At 42.3% G+C, this 25,836-nt stretch overlaps 2 protein-coding genes across 5 annotated transcripts; both read left to right on the plus strand.

The window, feature by feature from the left end:
• Window positions 1–5: 5 nt before the first annotated feature.
• Window positions 6–12,550, plus strand: usp5 (ubiquitin specific peptidase 5 (isopeptidase T)). Of its 4 annotated transcripts, none has more exons than XM_070965628.1 (20): window positions 6–260; window positions 837–965; window positions 1,126–1,192; window positions 1,288–1,415; window positions 1,714–1,859; window positions 2,118–2,302; window positions 2,891–2,985; window positions 3,967–4,160; window positions 4,404–4,475; window positions 5,217–5,304; window positions 5,446–5,571; window positions 5,649–5,802; window positions 6,153–6,315; window positions 6,410–6,498; window positions 6,618–6,803; window positions 7,745–7,888; window positions 7,985–8,127; window positions 9,041–9,191; window positions 9,393–9,477; window positions 11,615–12,550. In XM_070965628.1, exons 1-20 carry the CDS (start codon window positions 153–155, stop codon window positions 11,706–11,708), a joined length of 2,547 nt encoding a protein of 848 aa, XP_070821729.1. In that variant the 5' UTR covers window positions 6–152; the 3' UTR covers window positions 11,709–12,550. The 4 variants fall into 4 exon arrangements, with proteins under 4 accessions (XP_070821729.1, XP_070821731.1, XP_070821730.1 ...); XM_070965630.1 differs by having other exon boundaries at window positions 17–260; window positions 6,618–6,746; XM_070965629.1 differs by having other exon boundaries at window positions 82–260; window positions 1,129–1,192.
• A 315-nt stretch (window positions 12,551–12,865) lies between these two features.
• LOC139334181 (T-cell surface glycoprotein CD4-like) lies at window positions 12,866–17,491 on the plus strand. Its single transcript, XM_070966943.1, has 9 exons — window positions 12,866–12,991; window positions 13,992–14,033; window positions 14,341–14,508; window positions 14,597–14,734; window positions 15,641–15,877; window positions 15,978–16,031; window positions 16,208–16,350; window positions 16,481–16,548; window positions 16,763–17,491. The coding sequence occupies exons 2-9, from the start codon at window positions 14,006–14,008 to the stop codon at window positions 16,845–16,847; spliced, it is 921 nt and encodes a 306-aa protein (XP_070823044.1). The 5' UTR covers window positions 12,866–12,991; window positions 13,992–14,005; the 3' UTR covers window positions 16,848–17,491.
• The last annotated feature ends 8,345 nt before the right edge of the window (window positions 17,492–25,836 follow it).

The following is a 25,836-nucleotide window of genomic DNA, read 5'->3' on the forward strand; positions in this document are numbered from 1 at the left end:
AAGGCAACAGCTCATGATTCATTCAGCCAAACACAGACAGCAGAAGACGGGCTAGACAACGGGCACTCTTCCGAGCCGGGGAATCAAGAGGCTGGGTGTCCAAACTCAGAAGAGCAAGTGTCCCACTGAAAGGCGGAACTAGCTAGCTTGTCATGGCGGATGTTGGTGAGGTTTTGATGTCGGTTTTGTCCACAATTCGGGTTCCGAAGCCCGGGGACCGTGTCCACAAAGACGAATGCGCCTTGTCATTTTCCTCGCCGGTGAGCCATCTTCCCTTTATACATAAAAACGTCAGCCAACAAACAGTGCAGTTTCATTTCTCTTTCTGCTTCACTCTCTCTCGTTTTTTCTACTGTAACGTTTTGTCACTGCTGCCCTATTTTGATGCACTGGCTTCCTACATTTTCCTGTTTCAACTAACTAGCAAGCTAGCGTCAAGCTAAGCTAATAATGCACTGTAATGGAAACTCTAGCTTGTTAGCTAGCTGTGTTAGTGTATTTGGGTATACTGTCAAACAAGCTAGCAAGCTAACTCGCCGTTAGTCGTTTTGTGATCACAACAGTGGCTGTGACTGTTGATGCTTTTTAACGTAACTTAGCTCAGTTCTAACTTTGAAGTTTCTCCCGACAGAGAGCATTAAACCGGTGTTGAGCTAAAGCGTTGCAAGCGTTAGCAAGCTGTCTGGAGAGCTAGTTGGCTAAAACATGGTAACTGATAACGAGACATGGTTAAGACACCCATATTACCACCGACTTTAACTTGCCACTATTATGATAGGATGGAGAGAGATAAGAACAGGTGGTAACATTAAACACTGACTGTGTCTTCTTTACAGGAGAGTGAAGGAGGCCTGTATGTGTGCATGAACAGTTTCCTGGGCTTTGGCAGTCAGTATGTGGACAGGCACCATGCTCGGACTGGTCAGAGGGCTTACTTCCACATCACCCGGACTCGCAAGGCTAAGGTGGGCACATCATTCTACTTTATGAAGTATTTTCCATATGACAGTGTGCAGTTCCACATTGACACATATTTACATTAAGTCTGACAGTGTCAGCACCATCTCTTTCCATGACAAGTGACCTAATCTCAACACTCTGCGATATCCTCTGTTATTCTCAAAGAAGGACGACGACAATAACTCTGGATCTGGACACCCACCCAAGAAAAAGCCCACCAGGTTGGCTATAGGTGAGAGCATGAAACAATACAAACTCAGATCATACAGGTGTCCTATTTTTAGCCTGACCTGTGTGTGCCCCTCTTCTTGTTTCTGGTCTGTCCAGGGATTGAAGGTGGTTTTGATGTGGAGCAGGAGCAGTATGAAGAAGATGTAAAGGTGGTCATTTTACCTGACAGACAGGAAGTGACATCAGAAGACCTCGCCACCATGCCTGATGTTGTGAGAGAACGGGTGAGATCTTTTGTGTTTTCTGTCGAATGCACTCACATTGTCATCATGTAAAAAGTAGTTTAAAATGTAGTGATTATTTTCATTAGTACAAATGCTTGCTGCAAACATATGCAGTTCTCAAGCATCTTTGACAAGTTATTCTTCCTTTAATATATTGTTCATGTATCCTTTAGTACTAGAACATTGGGGCACATGCACACTGGGACATATGGATAATAAACTGTGTTTCTCTCAGTATCTCAATGAGCTGTTTGCCAGGTGTAATTTGTTCCTCTCGACTCATTTGCCGTTCCTCAAGGTGTCTTTGTCAATGACGGGTATCATGGCAGCCGACTCAGTGTCTCACACCTTACAAGTTCAGCAGTGGGATGGAGAGGTGCGACAGGAGTCGAGGCGTGCCGCTGACCTTAAACAACTTGACAACGGAGTCAAGATCCCTCCCAGGTGAGACATTAGGTCACAGCTGTTCATTACCATGCAGTTCCTCATAGATTGGAGACTTTATGAACAAACTTCTCTTACATTCTGCAATAAATTGAAGAAAAAATGTGCAAAACTGCAAATGCGATAGCTGATTTGACGCACTACAAAATCTCTGGAAGTGTTTTAACATCGCTGAAGACAATGTCCAGGCAATATTACTTATGCGTTTAGACTCCATTATTATGTTATTCATAGTGTTGTACCTTTTCTGCATCCCAGCGGCTGGCGGTGTGAGGTGTGTGACCTCCAGGAGAATCTTTGGATGAACCTGACAGATGGAAAAGTGCTGTGTGGTCGCAGGTATTTTGATGGCTCCGGGGGCAACAACCACGCCCTCCTCCATTTCCAGGAGACAGGGTACCCACTTGCCGTCAAACTCGGTACCATCACTCCTGATGGAGCAGGTGAGCAGATGGCATAAGGCGTTTTCTGTGGTAAAAATGTTGAAGCTTAACCTAAATTAAATTGCATTTTTGACTATGTAGACAGAGAACTTGTTTTCATAGAGTCAATCTAATTGTGTCATTTTAAGCCATGTTTAGATGAAGCAGTAATGTCAGAAGGTAACACGAACAGACTGCATCCTGCTACACAACCCAAACACAGACTTTGAACAACAACCCACATTAGCTGTCATGCTAAAGTCTCCTTCTCATCTATCTTACATATATCTACACATATCTTGCGGACATACACTCATCCTGTATAGCACCTTAACTTTTTGAGTGAACCGCCAAACAATCACCCCAAACCTTGATTAAAGTTATTTGGGATCCTTCATTTCGTATCATTTTTCATCTTAACAATACATGTAAAATCACCTTGACATTACTTTTGACTGTTAAAAGCGAGAATGAAATGGGATTTGGCTTGGATTTAATGTACTGAAGGCATGACACATAGGCTGTGGCTGACCTCTGTTGGACAATATACAGTATGTGCATTTTTCTGAGGCTTCATTACCTTTAACTGCCACTGATTTGTATGTCCAGATGTGTATTCCTATGAAGAGGATGACATGGTCCTGGATTCCAAGTTACCAGAGCACCTCGCTCACTTCGGCATCGACATGATGACCATGGAGAAGGCAAGTTCTGTCTTTCTGCTGCTTTTAGTGGAAACAGACTATTTTTTGCGTTTTATTTTTCTGTCATTGACAATTGTAATTCCATCTTCCCACTGGTTCAACTTCGGTGCAAGTTCCTGTAGACAGAGTAGTGCTCAGGCCTCTATTTTACGACTGAAATCTTACAAATGTAGTCAGAGATATTGGATTTTTTTTTCTTTTTGGCAGACATCCAGACAGTTATGGTTTGCTCTGCCTCAGAGAGTAGCAATGGATCACATGGTCAGAAATTCAGCTGCAGTGTTAGAGAGCCAATAGCACTTAAAGAACTAATACCACAGAAAACTCACATCATTGAATGACTGGACAACTTTTCTGTCTGGTTTCCATCTTGTTCATTTTCTTGTCAGCACACTGTTAATTATTCCTTCTGTATATGTTTATATAACAATATTAAATCACTATTGTAGTATTATAACTTATTGACTATAGTAATACAGTAGCCTCTCTCCTTGTGTGCTCTTACTTTCACAACATACCCAGTATTATATCCACCTACTGTCCCCAGTTCCAGATATTTTACTCCACAACTGTTTCTACTGATTCCCTGTTGCCATTAATTTCTTTGCCACCTGCTTCTCCTCTCACGCAGACTGCAGACTACAGACTACACAATTGCCTCAGCTCTCTACCTCTCAGCGTGTACTGTAATGTTGTTTCTCGTCTAGCTAATGTATTGCTGCATACACATAATGATGTTGCACAGACAGGGGGTGGAGGAGTTGTGCTATAGTGGAGCAGAAGACAAAGTGCACCACTTAGTGCTGTAATGATGTGTTTTCTAGTTTCTTCCTCATCTGCCTGCTGTCATTAATGCTCATATTGGTTAATTTTACTCGTCATTTTCAAAACATGCTTTTACACACTTAATGAAGAATACAGCTTATCATTTTATTTGCTTGTACCTTTGTTTTCTTATCCCTTTGACTTTTGTGCTCTCAGACTGAGCGGACCATGACAGAGCTGGAGATTGCTGTGAACCAGCGTGTAGGGGAGTGGGAGGTGATCCAGGAGTCTGGGACCACCCTACGGCCACTGTTTGGCCCCGGCTTGACGGGCATGAAGAACTTGGGCAACAGCTGCTACCTCAACTCTGTCATGCAAGTGCTCTTCACTGTTCCAGACTTCCAGAGCAAGTCAGTACCCTCTTTTACTCATCGCTCCCATCCTCCTTCTGGTTCCTCTCAGTTGTTATGTTGACTGCATCACTTCCTGTGATGAAAGACAATATTAAGCCTTATGACAGACTCCAATCAAAATGTTGTTTACTTCTTATTTTTGATATTCCTTTTAAAAATGACAATTTTCACACTGTTAGTTAACAGTAAGACGCTGAATATAAAGAATCTGTTTCATATCCTTTTATTCATGCCTTCCAGGTATGTGTCTAACATTGACAAGATCATTGATGAAGCTCCCAGCGACCCCACCCAGGACTTCAAAACCCAAGTGTGAGTGTCCTCTCTTGTTGTCTGCTCGTTTCCTATGACGAGATCTTGTATTACCATCAGATGCATTCAACACACGTCCTGCACTTTTCCCAGTTTGTCTTGAAAATGAAAATGCACATAAATGCACGAGCAATACTCATGGCACGCCAGCTGTCAGACACAAAGCCGATTACGGACTCCTTTCCTGGCAGCTCCATATTTAAATGTGATTTTTATTTTTAATGTGGGTTATCCCCCTGAATCGAAATGCTTCATTGATATCAGCAGGGTTTAGACAGACCTATATTGACACCTGGCAGCGTGTCACTTAAGCTCTGTGTCATTGCAGGAAAAAAAGAGCTTTGCTTCTACTGTGTCTCATCTAAACTGACAGAGCTTGCAGTTGTGAACACAGAAGTGAAACCTTCCTCTGATGTGGTCTTGGCACTTTTTATTGTTGAGTTGTCACTCATTTCATCAGATATAAGATTATTTTACACTATGATGTTATGTTTCAGCTGAAAATTGAAATCTTCTAGATTCAATATGTATGTGGCCTAATTCTGAACATCTAATTTTGTTGCTGTGCAAAATTTTCTCTGTTCCCACCAGATATGAGAAAGTCTTCTTCCTGATTAGACACCCCCCATGTTATTTGAGCACCAAAAATATATCTAGGCCTATATCCAAATCCTCCTCCTGTGTGAGACTCTGCTATATTGTTGGATGTGCAGTGATGTCAGCTTTGTTTGTTTACCACAGAGCCAAGCTCGGGTATGGTCTGTTGTCAGGAGAGTATTCCAAACCAGCACCAGACCCTGGAGATGAAAATGGTGCATCTGAACCCAGGGTAAGAAGACACAATTCGTCACAGTGGATTTACAAGTCAGATATTCATGGCACATGTGGGATTTACTCTCAGAAATAAGTGAGAATGTGGTCCGCCTAACATTGGCCCTCACCACTGACAAATCAAACTGCCTGTTTGCAGGGAGACCAAATCGGCATTGCACCACGAATGTTCAAAGCACTTGTTGGACGGGGCCACCCAGAGTTCTCCACCAATCGGCAACAGGACGCTCAGGAGTTTTTATTGCACTTCATAAACATGGTGGAGGTAAAATAACACTCTAACTCGGCTTCTCGTTTTGCTCCTCGGGTGTTGTCTTATATTATTATTTCTTTCACCTACAGAGGAACTGTCGTTCTGGGTCCAACCCATCTGAAGCCTTCAGGTTCCTGGTGGAGGAGAGGATTGTGTGTCAGCAATCACAGAAAGCCAAGTACACACAGCGGGTGGATTACATCGTCCAGCTGCCTGTGCCGATGGACCAGGCTACCAACACAGGTGAGACGATCTTCAAGTCTGCACATGGGCAGCTGCATGAGCTGTGCTCATTGTAGAGTGTAGGACGATGAAGAGGTTGTAGAAGTGGACATGATTTAAGTTATTTTCTTTTACTTACAAAGAAAACTCTCATCATCAAGACATTATACAACTTTTTTAGGGTCTGTATCTGACTCCTCATGATAGGTAAACTGGGTGCTGCTTTAAAGTGTTTTGATGAGGCTCTAACATGACCCTTTTTATCTTTTTAAATCATAAAAATGTTTCCACACCAATAGACAAGTTATTTGTTTGATGTCTTGATCACAGTGGGGTGTACAAGTTGGTTTTCAGCCGTGTTTCTCTCACAGAAGAGCTTCAGGAGGCAGAACGCCGGCGTGAGGAGGGGGACTCATCAGCCCCTACAGTGCGTGCACAAATCCCCTTCACAGCTTGCATGGCTGCCCTCAGTGAACCGGAGATCCTCACAGACTTCTGGAGTTCAGCTGTGCAGACCAAGACTACTGCTACCAAGTATGAAGAGAGGCAGCCACACACACTGAAAGCGATAGGTTGAAACAAATCCGAAGGTGTCTTTATTAATATCGGCTTTTGTCTCATTTGTCAGAACGACCCGCTTTGCCTCTTTCCCTGACCACCTGGTCATCCAGATTAAGAAGTTCACCTTTGGCCTTGACTGGGTTCCCAAGAAGCTGGGTGAGCAAAGACATTGTTAGATGTTTGCATCGGAAAACAAACGTCTGGACTGTCGTGGATGGATGGGTAAAGCAATTTTGACGGCTGTGTGATTATTTATTTATTTTTCTCCCCTGTAGACGTCAGCATCGACGTTCCTGATACTCTGGACCTGAGCGCGCTGCGTGCCACCGGCCAGCAGCCAGGGGAGGAGCTTCTGCCAGAGGTGGCCCCGCCCCCACTCATGACCCCAGACGTGGAGGTTAAAGGTATCCTGGGTTCCCATGGCAACGAGGAGGACGACTCGCTCTACTCCCCACTGCTGTGTTAGTCTGTCTGTCTTTTCCTCTCTTCTCCTTCGTCCTCTGCGGCGTTCTTTTGTCCCCCCTCGTTTCCTCCTTTTCTTTCTTTCTGCCTTTTCTGTTTCCTTGCGTCCTTCCGTTGCCTTATTATTTGTTTACTTTTTGCATAATGTGAAGTGATTTAAGTTGCATTTTACATTGAAAAAGCAATAATGGTTGTGTTTTTGGAGAATATAAGTTGATGTTTCTTTGTATTATTTTCATTATTTTGCCTTTTGTCATTTTCTTAAAAAATGCTCAGTTACAGAAGTGGAGAACAGCTGTGCTTTACTTTTTTTTAATTTTGTTATCTTGAAATAATGAGATAATCAACCAGTTATCACTAGAAGACAAAAGATTGTCTCCTCTTATTACTTAAAATGTGTATCAGAGATCTGGATGCCAGCGTGCATAAATGGCTTTTTCTGACAACAAAATGTCAGATCAAGTAGTATTATCCATCATTGGTCATCACATCAGGCTGTACTTCAGTCAAGGTCTAACACCGGCAGAAATTGCATTGTGTCTTTCTGTTAAAGATAACATTGAAATCAGTCCTCCGTGACAGTTATGAGTGATCTTGACGGCTGAAACGAGGTTTGATCAAATGAGCAGAGTCCTCCTTAATCATCCCATGATCTCAAGAAAACAAATTGTTTTCTTGAGATAATTACATTTCTCGTTATCTTGTGGAATCTGCCTTTTGTTTTCTTAAGATAAACAGATAAATTAACCTGTTCCCACAATAAAACAAGCTTTGTCATCTCAAGATAACGAAATAATTAACCGGCGATCTCAAGATAGCTGCATTAAAAGAAGCAAGCACGGCTGTTCTCTGCTATGTAAAGTACAACAGTGACAATATGAAAAGCACATTCCACAAAGTACATCCAAGTATTTCAACTTCCCTTTCAACACACTCTCAGCTCCAGTCCTGGACGACTCCACTGTGTCCCAGTTATGTGAAATGGGATTCCCACTGGAGGCCTGCAGGAAAGCGGTGTACTACACTGGGAACACTGGAATCGACGCTGCCATGAATTGGATCATGAGCCATATGGATGACCCAGGTGTGCAGAGCGGTGGGAGTTTAGCAGAAAGCAAATTATCAGTCAGTCTGACCGCTCCCCAAACTCACATGTTCTCCTCTCTCTGATTGGCTGCAGACTTCTCGGCCCCCCTTGTGTTGCCAGGCTGCAGCTCCGGCCCCGGGACCACACCCACAGAGAGCCTCTCCGAGGAGCACCTGGCCACCATCGTCTCCATGGGCTTCAGCCGAGACCAAGCAACCAAAGCACTTCGAGCCACGGTTAGAATCGAACTCTGTCCGTTAGAGATGGAGATTTTGCTAATTCCACGTGCCACTAGTTCTGTCCTTGACACCTCAACAAAAACGAGTAGCAGGATTTGACTTAAAGTTGCATTAAACCAAGCTGTATGGCGTCTTAGATTTTGCTGACTGCATCTCCAGGATTTTTGTGGTCGTGACAAAATTATGTACATTAGCTACCACAGTTTTTGTCCAAATGAAAGAGCCAGAAATGAGTTAAAAACACTGCTGATGACTAGCAGACACAGAAAACTCAGAGTCCCTGCACGACTTTTAACATTTACTGAAGCACCTACGGAAAGCGTTCAGGTGCAGTAATTCGTGGAAGCTTTTGGAGGTTGCAGACCAGGGTCCACATTTAGAAAATGCTTTGGCATTTATTTGTTGACAGGTTAAGTTAACTTTGCAGAGAACTGCATGTACCAGTCTGGGTGACCCTCAAACCTCCAACCTGGACAATCAAGGGAGCTAAAGCTTTTCTCTGTGCTCTTGTCCCATCATTAGCTACAGCACCAGTCTGCTGTTGAGTCAGAGGAAGCACTTAAGCTGCATGACTCTGCTCTTTCTCTTCGTTTCTTGTGCTCAGAAACCACTCTCTTGACTAATGCTGTCCACAGTTATGTTGGTGTGACGTTATCAGACATTTGGCTCCTTTATAGATGTGACCTTTAATAATACTTTAAATGCTTTGAAGTATCACAACACTGATTAAAAATTAGCTACCACATCATGCTGTGTCAAAGCTAGAACAATCCATCTGATATATTTAAGCTTATATTTGACAAAAGCTCCATGTTGATATTCTCTGATAATGCCTCTTTTAACCTGTGTGTGTGTGCGTGTGCGTGTGCGTGTGTGTGTGCGCGCGTGTGTGCGCATGTGTGTTTCACAGAGTAATGTCCTGGACCGGGCAGTGGACTGGATCTTCTCCCACCTGGATGACCTGGAGTCCATGGATGTGTCCGAAGGTGGCCGCTCAGCTGCAGAGAGCGAGGGTGGCAGAGATCCTCCGCCTGGGCCTCGCGTCAGAGACGGACCAGGCAGTGAGTCCCAAGGAGAGCGATCACAGAGGAGGCGTTCAAAACGATCACCACCTCAGAACGTCTCCTCACAAATTAGCTGCAGAGATTTGTTCAGAAGCATGAAGTATAGGCGGCATTGTCATTACTACCTTCTGTCTAAAGTCTTATGTTCTTCAGATATTCTAAGTATAACTGAACTCCTGGTTTCTCTCCTTTATCCAGAGTATGAGCTGTTTGCATTCATCAGCCACATGGGGACGAGCACAATGTGCGGCCACTACGTCTGTCACATCAAGAAGGATCAGCAGTAAGTGGGTTTTTGTACTTGTGTTTCTAGCATGAAGGGATGTTTCAAAGCCTCATTTTAAAAGTCTGAACCGACCGTTCAAAAGCAGCGCAAGTCTCAAAGAGTTCGGTCTCACAAATTAAATACTTTCTGTTCTCTCATCAGGAGCTCATGTATTCATTAAATGTCTTTAAAAAAGCCTATTCTGGTGTAATGGAGTAGCCGGTTTGACAGTGCCTCAGCAGGGGGCACTATACTCCAGGTCTGGTCTGAACGGTGGAGGCTTCTAATGAGAGTGCCGTGCAGAGTAGTGACCTGTCAGAACTGAGGTTTAACCAGTTTCTGTCCACTTAGGAAGAAAATGGCAGATTTATTTTATATTCTGATAACAGAATGAATGATTTGTACTAGGCAAGGTAAGGCAAATTTATTTGTATAGCACAATTCATACACTGGGCTGCACGGTGGCGCAGCAGGTAGTGCGCATGCCTCACAGCAAGAAGGTCGCAGGTTCGATTCCCGGGTCGGGCCTTTCTGTGTGAAGTTTGTATGTTCTTCCCGTGCATGCGTGGGTTCTCTCCGGGCACTCCGGCTTCCTCCCACAGACCAAAACATGCTCATTAGGTTGATTGGTGACTCTAAATTGCCCCTAGGTGTGAGTGTGAGTGTGAATGGTTGTGTGTATGTGCCCAGGGTGTACCCCGATAGGCTCCGGCCCCCCCGCGACCCCGAAAGGGATAAGCGGCATAGAAAATGGATGGATGGATGGAATTCATACACTAGGCAATTCAAAGTGCTTTACAGAAGCATAAAAATACATTAAAATCACACATTTCAAAGAAAGAAAGAAAGAGATTAGAAGAGAATATAAAAATAAAAATAAAATACAATTAAAGGAAAATTAAAAACAGAAGCCAGTAAAAGACAATAATTTAGCATGTAGCAATAATTTAGCAAGTTAAGTAAATCATTAAGCAAGTATATTTAAAAAAAGCTGTAGCAAATAATAATATTTTCAACCCTGATTTAAATGAGCTGACACTTGGTGCAGACCTCAGGTGTGCAGGGAGAATGTTCGACAGGTGAGGAGCACAATAACTGAAAGCTGCTTCACTTTGTTTGGTTCTGATTCTGGGAACACACAGTAGACCTGTCCCTGATGACCTTAGAGGTCTGGATACCTCACATGGAGTTAATAAATCTAGAATATATTTTGGTCCTAGACCATTTAATGCTTTGTAGACCAACAGTAAGATTTTAAAGTCTATTCTTTGACTCACAGGAAGCCAATGTAGTGATCTGAGGACTGGTGTGATATGGTCCATTTTTCTGGTGATTGTAAGGACTCGTGCAGCAGCATTTTGGATCAGCTGTAGTTGCCTAATTGATTCTTTGTTTAGGTCCAACCTACTAAAAATGAATGCATGAACAAGTTTTTCCATGTCTTCTTTGGACAGACATCCCTTAATTCTGGTTATATTTTTCAGGTGGTAGTAGGCTGATTTGGTAATCAGCTTTAAATGGTTGTTAAAATTCAGGTCAGAATCAATAAGTACACCAAGATTTCTGGCTTTATCTGTTGTTGTCAGTGACACAGAGTTAAGGTGGGCACTGATCTTTGACCTTTCATTTTTGGGGCCAAATACAATCACTTCTGTCTTATCTGCATTAAGCTGAAGAAAATTCTGGCACATCCACTCACTGATTTGATGAATACACTCACTCAGTGAAAGTAAGGGACTGTAGTCATGTGACGACACAGAAATATAAAGTTGTGTATCATCTGCATAAGTATGTTGAGAAATATTGTGACGCTCCATAATCTGAGCTAGGGGCAACATGTAGATATTGAAAAGAAGTGGTCCGAGAATGGACCCTTGTGGCACCCCACACATCATCTTTTTTCGTTCAGACATGCTCACCAATTGACACTACTAGTGGATGCTTCTTTGAACACTGGGCTTAAATGACCCAAAATTGCTCAAAAACCAGGCCATTATATCTTCAAATGTTATGTTGTTGGTGTCTGTTTAACTAATCGTTGGATATTTCATTTTCCAATAAGGCCAGTTTAAAAAGCCACTCTATTGTGCAGCACTCCACAGCATCGTCTATTATCTCGGAGCTCTTTGTGAACTAATTGATCTCTGTTCTGCAGGTGGGTCATCTTTAACGATCAGAAGGTGTGTGCTTCTGAGAAACCTCCCAAAGACCTGGGATACCTATACTTCTATCGGAGAGTGGCTGATTGAGACAAAGGAGCGTTACACTCGGGGTGAAGGAGGAGAAACGTGGACGCAAACACACAAGACGACACTCACTGTCGCACCCCACCAAGCTCTTACAAATGTCCTGGCACGCTTCACAACTGACAAAAGTGTAAATAAATCTCTCAGATTGCATATATGCGCAGTGAAATAATTTGGTGCAGATGTACAGATATGGTGTTTGGGGTGGGGAAGGGATTTTTCTTTTGATCCACTGATTACAAACCGCTGGCTTGCTCAGAGGAGCAGATCACCTGGACCCCGCTGAGTAAAACTAAGAGCCGTCTGAAATCTGTTAACACATCTGTTCGAGGTTTTACTCAGCAAATACATCCAGATCGTCCAAAACCCTGCTTCCTGGAACAGGCCCCAGAACATGACAGGGACTGTGGTTTCGTAGTCCATTCACTCCTTATTAATACCTGTGCTCACCTATCACCTTTAATCTGTGTCCTGACTATTGATTTCCACTGCCATCAGTAGTCACTGCCCCCTCCATCCAAATATGTTGCTTCCGGCCCCCTCCTCTTTTATTGGACGGTTGCAAGTTGGTGTCGCCGGGTTCAGCCTGGTGTTAACTCCTCCTCTGCCTGTTTCAGTGAAGTCAAAATGGGATGAGAGGAGACGTCAGTAAATCAAACAATAACAGTTCAAATGTGTGTTACAAAAAGGAAATAAAAAAAAGTCAAAACACCAAATCACCTTTGTTTTTCTTAGAAGTTTGGTGAGGGTGATTCCTGGGTGATTTTCATTTTACTTCGTTTTTATTTTGCAAACAAATCCTTTGTTACTTCTGCTGTGACAAATAAAGAATTGTCTTTCTGTCATTCTGCCTTTTTCTCTTTCAATACGTCACCGTGGAGCTGCTTTTCAGCTGACTGTCACGTCTCCAGTCGGTTTTTCCACACTATGATTTTGACACGTTTAAGCGACGGGTTAGATTAACGCGGATAATGCTTGTATCCTTTAGGTTATTTGTGTTTTTAAGTGCAGAACTTGACTCAGCTTCATGTAAAAACTGCACCGTGCTCAGAATCCCAGGCCTCGTTTGCGAGAAAGCGCAGGCAGAGAGAGCAAACCCACAGAACGCTGGGGTTTGCATTGGCCTACAACTTTCCAAAGTGCAGGTTTCTTTTTAGATCTCTTCCGCCTTCGACAGCTCTTCATCCTTGTGCTCTTGTTTTTCGATGAAGTGAAGCACAGAGGCGATGAGGAAAGATTTCGGCCTTCAGTAACAGCACAAACGACTGCACTGCCTCAAAATTAAGGTAAGATATCAAAACATGGAATTTGAGAGGAAGTTGTATGTGGTAATATGAAATTACTGCATTTAATTTCACCATTTGAAGCCATTTTTCTTTTGGTACGTACATTTAGCATAAAGACAAATGAACCAAGTTAACAAATAAATAAAACAAACTATAGGTTGCTGTTACATCTTTCTGTATCTCTGTGAACTTAACGGTAAATGTTAGGAGCTTCAGCGTAGGAGTTTAGATTAAATGCGAAGAAGAAAAATGTGCTCTGACGTCTCCATGCCTGATTTTAAGGGTTAAAGATTCTTAATTATCTCAACTTATGACTATTGTTCTGTCAGTGAGGTGAAATATATTGACAATAAGTCAAATGAGACTTTTTAGATGAATTTTGATGCACTGAAGTATTAATCATCTGGTCAGATTGTGATAGTTCTGGCTGACCAAAATATACGAATACAAAAATATCGTTTGTGCCTTTCAAATGAGGAATTATTCAGTATTTTAGCTTGTGGAATTTAATTCTTAAACCTTTGAAAATCATGAAACATATCAGAGAACAAAGACGGATGAATGGCTCATCCAAAGTTTTCAGAGAATTCCTTTCTGATTCGTAACAAAGCTGCTTAAACAAAAGATTTGCTTTTTAACAAGCGTCTTATTTCTGACGTGCAGTGAGATGAACTCTGAGCCGGTTCACAGGAAGTCATCTTAACACGCATTATTAAACATGTTAGTTGAATACAAAAGAGACGAAACATATGCTTGAATTTTCTCAGTGATGTTTGGTTCAGTTTTTTTATGCGTCTATGAGGCAAGTTTTAAATTTTTTGATACAGGAGATAGATAGAGGAAGGAAGTAGAGCTTGGTGGTTAGGAATCACACATTGCTCATCTCAAACAGAAGCTGTGTGCGGTATCTCTAACCTGGAAGTGTGTTCTCTCGCATCATGAACACCTGCATTCAATGTTCCTCTTTAATTGTTTTGACATGTGCATTTTACGCCCTTAGACCCAGCATTCAAAATGAAGATAACTGTGTGGTTTGGGGTTGGTGAGTGATCATACTTCATTGTTAATACTCCCTTTTTCATTTTCCAGCAACCTAGATTCAAATTGTTGATGTCCTTTTTGTATGTTTACAGAAGTCTTTTAATCTGTCTGGGGAAATAGCTGCAGTTGTTTTTTACTCCCTAAATTCAACCTGATAAACTGCCTTTAACTTGATTTTCAGTAGATGAGTCTACGATGCAAAGTAATGAGAATATTTGGCCTTGACATCAGTTTGCTCTTGTCTTAATGCACAGATTTTGTGGCATTCTCCTGTGAATATATCATCCTAAGTGTATGTTTCTCTTTAGTGCTGGGTGCCCTCTCTGCAGCAGGCGAAGTGATCATCGCAAAAGCAGGACAGGCTGCCATCCTCAAGTGTGGCAATCCTACAAATGACTACGAGAGGAGCCTGGAGTGGCGTCATGGAAATGACAAGATTTATAGCGCTTATAAGATGTTACCTGCACCCCGCAAAGGTCCAGCTTTAGATGTTACCAACAGCAGAATATATTGTTTTAAAAACCTGACTGGTGTTAATCGCACTGCATGTATTTTCTGCATTAGGCCAAGGTGAAATTGTGGAAAGATCACGGCTGAGTAACACAGATCTGAGGATCCGTGGAGTGAAGGAACAAGATGCTGGAAAGTTCACTTGCCAAGTCGATGGGAAGTCTCATGAACATATACTTCTTGTGGTCTCAGGTAAGCAGAGGAAATGAGGAAAAATGTGTTTGCAAATAATTCTGAGCATTGTAAGAAACACAGAGTGAGCCTCCAACATTCCAGTTTTAAATCAGAGAAAAAGGGAAGTGCATGTTAAATACTTGTATTTTGGGTGATACAGTAATTAGATTCATGAAAGATTTTAACTTGAAATTGTCTTTCACGTGGATTTCAAACAGTTTAATATCACAGGTAAGTTTGACTGATAAGAATAAATTCAGCAAATTTGTGAAACGATTAAAGTAACTGAAGAATTCCTTTTAGAGAAAAGAACATTTTTGCAGTTCAATGCAAAAGATTAAAACAGATTAATTAATAAATGAGTCAAACGTCTCACACACACACACACACACACACACACACACACACACACACACACACACACACACACACACACGTACAGTTCTTTTTTAAAGCCTTAAATGATATTTCAGCATTTTGCTTTTGCATCTGTTGTAAACTTGGGGGATTCACATGTAAATGTCCTGATTCTAGCCTCTTATATGGATCAAGCTCCAAAAACACTGCATCCTACATTTCCCATAATACAACCCACTGATATCTTCACAACCCTGATGACATCATCAGGGTTATTTTTCAAACTTCAGATATCCCATCAATTATACGACTGGTTTCACAAGCTGAGCGGCACCTCTTATGATGACCAAACTGAGCGTTAAATCGATCATTTCATGAGTTAATATTTCTAAAAATCAGATGTTCCGGTCTGTGAAAGCAACCACAGTTCTGTGATATTTTTCCACTTTGCTCTTCCTGTCATATCGTAAGGGTGTGTCATGTTCCTGATGATCTGGATGAACTCCTCTTTCTCTTTATGATTCTCACTGTATCATCGCCCCCGCCTGTTGTCCCTTTCCCTGTCAGTCTCGCTCAGGTCCTCGGCTGATCTCCGGCTGGACAGCGAGGTTTGGCTGGAGTGTAATGTAAAAGGTCTTAACCCTGGCCCTGCAGTGCGGTGGACGAGGCCGGATGGAAGTGTGCACACGGAGTCACAGATAGCTCATCTGAAACCTTTGGCCCGCTCAGATGAAGGAACCTGGAGCTGCACGTTCTCCCATGCCGGGAAGACGCACAGCGAGATCATAGAAATCAAAGTTAAAGGTAGGCTTCTACCAAAATTTTTGCATGTGATTTTTACCACATCAAAAGCAACCTATGTGGTCAGCACCAAAGGCAAGATGTGCTGTCTTTGTGCTTCCAGAGCCTGTTCGTACAACACTTGCGCCAGTCCCTTCCAAAAACCCAAAGGACGTCCGTAAGTCAGCCTGTCCTGACTGTGCATACTGCTTGTGTTTGTTTGTGTGTGTGTGTGTGTGTGTGTGTGAACCCTCTGACTCAGAGCACATATCGCCAGAAGTGATTCTTCACTGGATGTGTCATTGATTCATTATCCCCTCTCTCTGCCGTGGTCTGTTTTCATGGCTCAACCAGGTGTTATAAACCCTCCACTTGATACTAAACCGGGGCTGGGGCTCAGCTGGTGGATGTGGGTTGTAATTGGAGTTGGCTGCGTGGTTGTGCTCCTCCTGATGGTCTTTGTCATTTGCTTGTGCAAGAGGATCAAAAGAAGGAAGGTGAGTAAAGGAAATCATCCAGGGAGTCTTCGTAGGCTGATTTGTTGGATTAGATTAGTAGCTGGGATGAAGGAGGATGGGTTACTGAAGCAATCCAAAAAACTTTAATGTGATTTTTTTTCTGCCGTAGAGAATATTGCGAAAGATGAAGAATGGCCGCCAGCGACCGATGCCTGAGCAGTACTGCCAGTGTAACCGGTAAATGTTCTTAACTTGCCTCTATCTAGTAAAAGAATTAGTTCATCCACTCTCCAGTAATCTCTGCTCACTTTACTGATGCTTTCTAATAGACTCTATTCACTTTATATTAATGACAGTTTGACCTTCATTTTCACTGTGCCTTTTACCAAGTGCTTCATTATTGTGTCGTAATTAGTGTGAAAACTTCTCGTCTTTCCTCTCTTTATCACAGCCCAACAGCTGCAGCAAAACCGCAGCAAGGACGCCGACGAGAGAAGCCATCAGCCCCCCCTCTGCAACCCCTCCTAATGGGTTGACATGAAAGGCCGATCGAAGAAAGGAGAGATAGACAAAAAAAAAGAAAGAGAGACAGAAAGAGAGAGAGCGAGAGGAAAGGAAGGAGAGGAAAAGATAGAGATAAAGAGAAATGGAGAGCAAGTGAAAGAGAACCCCAGTGTGAATATGGCCTGAATGTAAATGGGCTTTTGAATGCTCTTGATGAAAATAAAAATCAAATGTAATGATGTGGGCACTTTGAGCTTTTCCACCAAAATACAACCAGTGAAGTGAATGCAAATAGGCTCTCCCACTGCAAGAGAGAACAGCAACAGTCTGTACTTATTTTTTTACATTTATGCAGCATCTTAATGTGTCCTCATATATACAGCTGTCAGCTTCTTACGTACTGCCTCTCATCTTTAATTCCACTCAGCTGATTTAGACATGCAAGGTTTGTTTCTGCGTCCTTCCACAACACAGGGCTGTATAAGGACAAGCTAGTTGTAACCTCTTTGTGCTACTTGCGAAACAAAAAGTGTATAAATGGATGAATACATGCTAAGTCATTAAAATAAACTGTTTTTATAGTGGAATGTGCAGGGTGAATTGAGCCTGAGAAAATGTTTATTTCTTTCTGTGTATTTGCGGTTTATGTGTACTTTGTCTTTATTTCTGTAGGTTGTAAATGAAAAGATTACAGAACTGTACTGAAATTTTATGTCTTTTTCCCCCTCGGTCAATAAACTATAAGGATACGCAAAACTGCAAGATTTGTACAATTATTTCCATCCTCATACAACAAAACAGGGAGGCTTCTGACAGTGACATAAAATCACAAACAGTAAAACTGAATGTTCATCGTTTCCTGTGACTCCCCTCTGCATTGAGGTCGTTTTGGCGGACCCCGCCAGTAATCATACAAACTGCTTTAGAGGTAATTACTGACAGTATTGAATGTCTATTTCAAGAAAAAAAAAAAGCCAACATAAGTATTTAAAGAGGGGCTTGAGATAATAAAACATTGAAGGATTCTAACTTTTACTTTGTTCAGCCTAATTCAAACATTTTCTTTTGTGCCATAATATGCTTTAAACTGTGCCTGCTTCGGTACAGAAGCTCTGTATTCCCCACAACTGGTGCATGACAATGCAGGTGTTGACACCAGTGCAGCCGTGCATGAAATGAAAAACACACTCAACACCTGTTTAACACAATAACACAAGACCACCAACGGCATGCTTACAATGCATGCATGCATACAAACATGCATGTGGTACACACACATAGAAAAAATATTTAGTGTCTTATATGACCTAAGAAATTCTCTGATTTTAGAACTAAAGCGCACGATACAAAACTTCAACATGGGCGCCATGTTAAGTGTGTGTGTGTGTGTGTGTGTGTGTGTGTGTGTGTGTGTGTGCGTGAAACTATGTAATCTATGTAATTCATTTAGTACATAACAGCAAGGATGGGATCATAGTGGTGTCTGACTTCCTCTCTGTGTGTGTGTGTGTGTGTGTGTGTGTGTGTGTGTGTGTGTGTGTGTGTGTGTGTGTGTGTGTGTGTGTGTGTGTATGAAAGCGACACCTGCAGTGCCGTCAGTCTACCAAATGTCAGAGCTGAACTCATCGCTGCACAGAGAACATCACATGTGAGTACTGAGAAACAGACTGGATATATACTCCTGATTCTGCTTGTTAGAAGCTGATTTAAGGGATAATCATACAGAGGGAGGATACATACGTCAGGATGGCAGTATGTCTGCGTATGAGGGCATACTTTGTTTCTACAAATACTGACAAATGTCCCCGACGGTGCCGGAGATCCACTCTCGTAGACAGAAGCTTAGGGGCACCGAGGGCCAAGGCTGTAGCACTCAAATCTGGTCTCGCCCGAGGCCACATTTTTAAAACTCTCCGTCTCGTTCCACACACTGGTTGATTTGTCTTGGCCGTGCTCTGGTTTTGTTTGGCTCGTTTGTGTTTTGCCTCAAAAACTGACACAAATCATTGTGAATAATGGCAAGAACTCAAAGCAAAGTATCTGAATGCCTCGTGATATTGAGCTGATAAAACACAGATGAGCTGGATCAGGCTAAACGATGCTGAATGATTTGCTCCGTTTCAGCTTTAAATTATAATAATAACACTCATTTATCAGTCTCAGTCTATGGATTTGACCTTCTATGGGGCTCAGATTTAACTGGTATTTGTGTTGTGATGCAAACGTGAGAAGGATTTCAAAATCTCACATCAGAAATACCTAAAATAGATTTCTCTTATGCAACAACGGACGCCAGCATTTGGTTGATTTTGCAATCGTCAGCACTGATGTGGTGCTACACACAAGTGGTACTCAGACTAATTGTGCTCTCATGGAACAAATCTGTTCCTGAATATGAAAAGTATTAAACCCTGGAGACTGTGAGTGTTTAATCAATAGCTTGTTTGTGTTAACCAGCTGTTGCCAAGGACTCCAGCTTCATGGCCTGCAAACTGCAACATGAGAAATGACTTAATCCGTCCATTATTTTTAACAATATTTAAATCCATTCACTGTTGTCCAGAAGCAGTTGCTGCGTTGTGTTACTGACACACTAAGTCTGTCTGTTTGGAGGAATTACACCACATACATTATAAGATATTTGCTTTAAATAATGTATAATTCAGAAGAGTGAGGAAATTTTCAAAAATTTCACTTAATGACTCTGTTTTTAACTTGAAACAGAGAAATAATCATTATAATGTGTTTTGTTTATGTATTTTGGGGTACTAATAGTGTCTTTAAAAGCCAAATGAGACTTACACTTTGCCAGAAATGAGCCTTTACAGGTCCATTGTATTGCTCTTTATCTGTTGTGTATACCAGCAGTGAGCTGACTGGACAAAGAGCTTTGAATGTGCTTTCAATGATGCCTTAAGGAAAGCAGCATACTGTATACTGTAGCATCACGTACACGCATATGTGCTCGTCGCCGTCCGCGTAGTTCATGTTGCATACAGCGTATGTGGACGTAAAGTGACTAAAAAATCCAACCCATCACATATTTCTGCTTTTAAACAATCTAACGCGACAGCGAAGCTTTGAAACAGGTTTAGAGTTCACGCTGATTGATGTGTACGGTAACAAGCTGTCAAGTGATCTGAAATAAAACAACTGAATGGTGCCGTATTATGAAATGTGTTTTAAAAACAACACTGCTCACAACATTTGATGCTGTAATTCAGTCCCAAAGGCATTTTGGAGCCTAGAAATTTGGTTTCAAGTACAACAAAACAGTCTGAACAGAACATGTGATTTACCTTTTTTACTTTAGGACCATAAACACAGGAAATGTTGAAAATATTATCAACTCAAACACTTTTCAGGACATAACAATATGGCCGATCAAACACGGTTGGAGAAGTACATTCACTGTTTCTGCTGCTGACACAGGGATACCTCTGCTTGTATAATAAGTCCAGAGCCTCGCGAACAGACGCGCTACGAGAGGTTTACTTTGTTCATCGACTGATGAACGCAGCTTCACATTCGGCACATTTTGACATAATGTTCATTGGTGATGTAGGCCAGCGAATGGTTGACCGCTGCCATTAACCCTTTGTATCTAAAGTGTTTTCTTTACGCTAACACACTTTGTGTTTTTTGATCGCTTCTTATGTGTCAGGTAATCGTTCGTGTGCATTTGTGTTGCTTTGTGTCCGCTTGCCTCGAATTGCTCACTGAGGGACAGATGAAGTATTTTGAATTGAACTGAACTGAAAATATACCTGAAACAAATGTGCTTTACAGTTTTTACTGCGGTGGGTTAATGCTTATTGGTATCCAGCATTGATGGCCACAGATGGACGATGCAGCCGAAACACCCATCAGTTTAGAAGGAGCCACCTCAGCGGGCCTTCGTTGTGTAATATTGTGCTGTCATTATGGACGACATCTTATTTGGGACTATTTTCTTCTTTGTGCACATTTAAATCTGACGTGGTTTGTTTCAAACAACCTTGTTCAAGGTGTCTTGCGGGCCGACGCTACAGCACAAGTCAAAGGTCAGTGATACATTTTTGCTGTGTTGGCTCGTCGTTACGGCTCATTTGATTTGAAATTAAATCTGAAGTGGATGCCAGAGCGATACCTCTGACGCAGTTTTAGTGAACCCAAAATACTGTCGTCAAATTATCCTTTAAAAAACAGTATTTGGTTGCAGGTTTTCAGTTAATGATTGCAGTCTGCGACCAACAGATCAGCAGACGTTTAGTGTCTTACCTGCCAGAGCTGCGCTTCAGCGGTCTTCATGCCTTGCTTGTTTTGGGGGCTTTTACCACCAGCTTGACTTCGAGTGACTGACTAGGCTGGTCATTAACCTCATGTTTGGCCATAGAAAATGGTGCACTGTCCTAAAATTCAGGTGACTGGGTACAAACGAAGGGCTGTGAGCTCTGCGCAGTCCGCCCAATGACATCTTCAAACACGGATGAAGCTGGAAGTCTGCGCTTTAATCTCAGCCACGGTTTAATTTCAAATCCAGTTTCCTGGAGTACGGAGCCAAGATAATGAAAACTGTGTTACTTAAGGACGACATCATGCATACGCAGTTAAAGAAAAACTGCCATGTGTTCCTCTCTCCCTCTCCGAGCTGGAGGCAGCATGTCAGTGTTCATATTTAGAGGCTCAAATCTTTGTCTTTTCTGTAGGCGATTACCAAGCTGTGTTTCCCTAACTCTGTGCTCTATGAAAACACAACATCTTTGTTGCACTGGGGGTGTTTTCATATGAGACAATAGGATTCCCTTTTCATGGCTATTACTCAGTTCTCTTTTTCATAGTCTGCCTTACACAAATTAGCACACACACACACACTCATTCAAAGTGAAACTGAAATTTCTGAAACAGTGTGCATCCCTCCCTCTTGTGTTTCCATTCGGGTTGTCGTTCCATCAGTGCAAAACATCAGGAGTTCGTGTCAGAAAAGGCCATTTTCAGTCAGAAAACAATGATATACAGTCTATAAAGTTTACTCAATGTGAACACTGTTGACAGTCGTTACGCAAGCCATGCAAGCACCTGGCATTTATGATGTGCCAAACGCTGCTATAATGCTGAAGGCCAATCAGCAGCATTTGTTGATATGTGAGTTTTCAGAGCAACAGGAGGCAGCTGACAGGGCTCCAAGCTGCTCCAACGGCAGGTGCAAGCAGCACACCTCACGACTTTAAAACAATCCACAATCCCTCTGTTCAAAACGATCATCTGACAGGTGATTTCCCGTTCTGTAAACTCCCCTCAGTTCGAGCAGGTTTCAGTTCTCAGATTCTGACGTTTCAGCAACTCACCGGGCTCGAACGCTGACCAGTCTCAGGTGAAATTATGTCTTTTCAAGTTTGCCGCCGCATTAGCAAGATGAGAACCGAGTGATGCTCCCTCGGCGTTGTTAATGTGTTTAAGCTTTGAGACATTAACCTGCGTACGAGAAGATGGTTCCCAGTAGGCCAAAGGTAATGTGCACCGAATCAGGAAATGAAACATAATGCTGAAACTGTTCTGAAGCTCTTACGATGGGGTGGATGATGGTGGATGTGTGCACCTGTACGTTAAACAGAGAAGTGCAAAACACAGTGATGGAAGTACAAGTATGTTTACTTTCGAGGCAACTTTATGCAACGCTATACTTCCGCTCCACCACATCTCAGAGGCAAAAATTGTACTTTTTTTTTACGCCACTACATCTGTCTGAAAGCCTTTCTACAATTTTTCATACCCTTCCTGTCCAGTGAAAACCACGTATCTCCAAATTTGGTGTTTTTGAGCGTTTGTATTTTTCCGATAACTGAGGAAATTCTTCTACTCCTACTAAAACCCTCTGGATTAGCTTGAAAACACACCGTCACACGTCTGAAAACAGGCTGTTTTTCTGAGCTCACGAAAAGACTTTTTAGAGATACGTGGTTCTCACAGAGCGGCGACGCTACAAACATGACCATCTCATAGAATATGATGAATTGCTGCAGATTAAACCAGCCAAGATGTAAAATCAGCTCAACTTTAAACATCTACAGCAGCAAAAAGCAACTCACACATTGATACAGCAGCAATATTAAAAACATCACGTACTTTATCATAATAAAACACTGAACTCAACACTCTGGATAATGAGTTTAACTTCTGACACAGTATATAAATTTTATTGATAATACTCACATACTTTTACTTAAGTAAGCTTTTCAATGCAGGCTTTACTTACCAACTCGAGTACATCACGCTGTGCTATCGCTACTCTTACATAAGCAAAGCATCTAAATACTTGCAACTACCTGTGGTAGAACTGCTGCTGTATACTGAGTGTGTGATTAATAATGTGTGTTTTTTACCCTTTATGTGCCACAGAGTACGCTTGTAATGTGAGACACAGTCCGGAGAAACCTCACAATAAAGACGAATCTAATTCCTAATTCACTAATGTTGAAGTAACAGGATAGAGGCAGTGAAGCCGCTTTTGTGGAAGACTTAATTACATCTGCAAACAAACTATAGTCACTCTCCGGTAACCTCCCCAGCGTGTGGCAAACCAAACTCAAATTCATTTTGTCAACCACTGTACAGTCGACGTTCTTTTACTTAACTTTTTTTACCTCAAGTGAAGAAGTAACACAAAAGCCACAGCGAGAAAAGACACTTTGGGGCTTTTTCGCCTTCTTTGAGTTGACAGTGCAGAGATGGACCGAAAACGTGGTACTCAATAACCTGCCGCTGCGCCAAGCAAATGCTTCATAATGTCAAAACCTGCACATTTAGGCTCATTTTAGACTTCTGCTGCTGAACATTATGCAGCACAACACGGCGCTGAATGTGGATATATTGCGCCTGAATGTGCCGTGGTGCTTCAGCAGAGAAACGTTTTATCGATGACGCTGACGGCTGATTTTTGTTGGAAGGGAGCTTTTCTATTGAGAGATGGTCTAAAGCTGATCGCGGGGTTTGCTTTTTTATCTGTATTTTGTGTGTGTGGCTCCAATCAGCAGCCTCCACTTTCCACAGGCAGTTCACACCTTAGCAGCGAGGTCTAATTCTGACAGTGATTTGGATGAATGATATGGTCAAATTGATTACTTACAGGAACGCAGCACTGCAGAAACAATTATACTGCGCATGTTTACGTAGGCACTGTGCGACTGAACAGCAGTTTTTCCATGGTATAACCAACGTCATCAGTCAACCCGGCTTCAGCATGTCAGCTTTATGTAAATGACGGCTTTACAGTAGCAGTTGGCTTCCACATGAACGTCTCCTGTTGAACCATGATGCATTTTTCCTACGACATGAACTCCTCTGTTTGCATCCCTCATGAATAACACACAAACATGACTTGACATTTACAGCCTATTCCAGCCCTCTGCTTGCATTTAAATAGCAGCTACCTGGAACAAAACAGACGACAGAATTTTTTCCATTCTGGTGAAATGCTGCAGCAGCCTACAAACAATACAGTAGCACGTAAAAAGAGCTCCACCGCTGATGTGTACAAATGACGGCGGTGAAGTGGTGAGTGGGAGAGCTCTGTCTTCATCTACTGTTTCACAACTGCAAGGTTTCAAGGTAGCTTGAATGAAGTTCCCCTCATAACAGATGAACTGCTTTCAGTCACTGATCACTGAATGTCACTTGTTTCTGACTCTCAGCCTCTTTTCCACTGACATTTTGTTTGTATCTGAAACATAAGAACAGTCACAGACACTAGCACGTACAGTACAAGCTCAGCTCCTTCCCGTCTTCGCAGGGCTTCAGACTTCCTCTGGCGTTTGGCTACCTTCCTCGGTTCAGTCACACAACATTCGCCAAAATCGAAATGGCTACAAAACGAACTCTAAAAAAGTCAGAGACAGAAAATGGAGATTGCACGCTGAGGGAAACCCTCTGTAGGAGAGAATGGAGGATGAGGAAAGAAGATATGAATGTGAAAAAAGTGAATCACCCTTCATTCTTGTTTGTGGCCCACACTTTTTGTCTTTTTCTCTTTCAGTAATGACACGATGTGGTACACACGCCCTCGTTAGGTGTGTGACTAATGAGGGAGTCCTCACTTTCAGGTGTTTTCCATCAAAATCACGGCTCAAAAAACAGACATTTGTCCACCGAGAGAGAAGCAACGGACCTGTTCTTCGTGACAGATTCACTTCCTGGTGTTCTTTAAGAGAACATTCATTAAGTCGAGGCCTAGAAATGTTTCTGAGCGGTTGCCGTAACTTAAATTGTTTATTCCAAGGAGCAAACAAAAGGCTCGTTTCATTTCAAACTCAGAGTGAAGACAAGCAGGTGCGAGCCCTTCATGAAGGCAGTACAGAGGCAGGCAGACAAACCTCAGAGAGACACATGAGACGTGTGCGAGATGTTTTTTTGTCCTTGTTGTGGGTTCATGTCGCTAAACCACCTCGGCAGCGTGTTTCTGCAGCTCTGGTCCCTTGACTGATCCCTGCAGCTGTTGGCTTGGGATGAATTTGACAAATCACCTCATTAATGCACGGAGAAGAAGTTGTATTTAGTTGTGCTGTCTAAAAAGTACGTTTTCGAGATGGTAGAAGAGGAGAATCAGCAAATCACCTTCAAGCTATCTGTATTTTAATTACTTTGCGTCTCTGCTTCTGGCCCGCTGAAGCCTGCAATCCAACAAAAGCGCCTTATTTTGCACACTGTCTTTGGGAGTATTAATGAGCAGATTTTTAAGTGCTGATCAAGGTTCGCTGAAGAGAAATAAACAAAAATGAACTCATGCCGACTGGCTGCCATTATAGTTTCATTCACCTTTCCAGAAAGCGTCAAACCCTGCCATTGGTTCGAAATGTATGAATGTTCATTAGAGGGTTTTTCTTCCGAGTATTTAACTCCTATAATAATACAAACTCAACGCAGATGTAGCTTAGCTGTAACAATCCTTGCAGTTGTGTGTTTTACTTCAATAAGGATCACAATAAGGTGTTGGAGGACAAACAGAGAGGCACTGATGTTTTATTAGCGTTATACTGAGCGCAGGCG

Source organism: Chaetodon trifascialis, chromosome 7 (genome assembly GCF_039877785.1).
Source record: "Chaetodon trifascialis isolate fChaTrf1 chromosome 7, fChaTrf1.hap1, whole genome shotgun sequence".
Classification (NCBI taxonomy): Eukaryota; Metazoa; Chordata; class Actinopteri; order Chaetodontiformes; family Chaetodontidae; genus Chaetodon; species Chaetodon trifascialis.

What these genes read in the sequence shown, in the direction of transcription:
- usp5 (XM_070965628.1), top strand. Translation starts at nt 153, where the DNA reads ATGGCGGATGTTGGTGAGGTTTTGATGTCGGTTTTGTCCACAATTCGG. An exon ending in ATGGTGCATCTGAACCCAGG is followed by an intron (nt 5,305 to 5,445) that starts GTAAGAAGACAC and finishes GCCTGTTTGCAG; the next exon opens with GGAGACCAAATCGGCATTGC. An exon ending in CACATCAAGAAGGATCAGCA is followed by an intron (nt 9,478 to 11,614) that starts GTAAGTGGGTTT and finishes TCTGTTCTGCAG; the next exon opens with GTGGGTCATCTTTAACGATC.
- LOC139334181 (XM_070966943.1), top strand. Translation starts at nt 14,006, where the DNA reads ATGAAGATAACTGTGTGGTTTGGGGTTG. An exon ending in GTTACCTGCACCCCGCAAAG is followed by an intron (nt 14,509 to 14,596) that starts GTCCAGCTTTAG and finishes TTTCTGCATTAG; the next exon opens with GCCAAGGTGAAATTGTGGAA. An exon ending in CATAGAAATCAAAGTTAAAG is followed by an intron (nt 15,878 to 15,977) that starts GTAGGCTTCTAC and finishes TTGTGCTTCCAG; the next exon opens with AGCCTGTTCGTACAACACTT.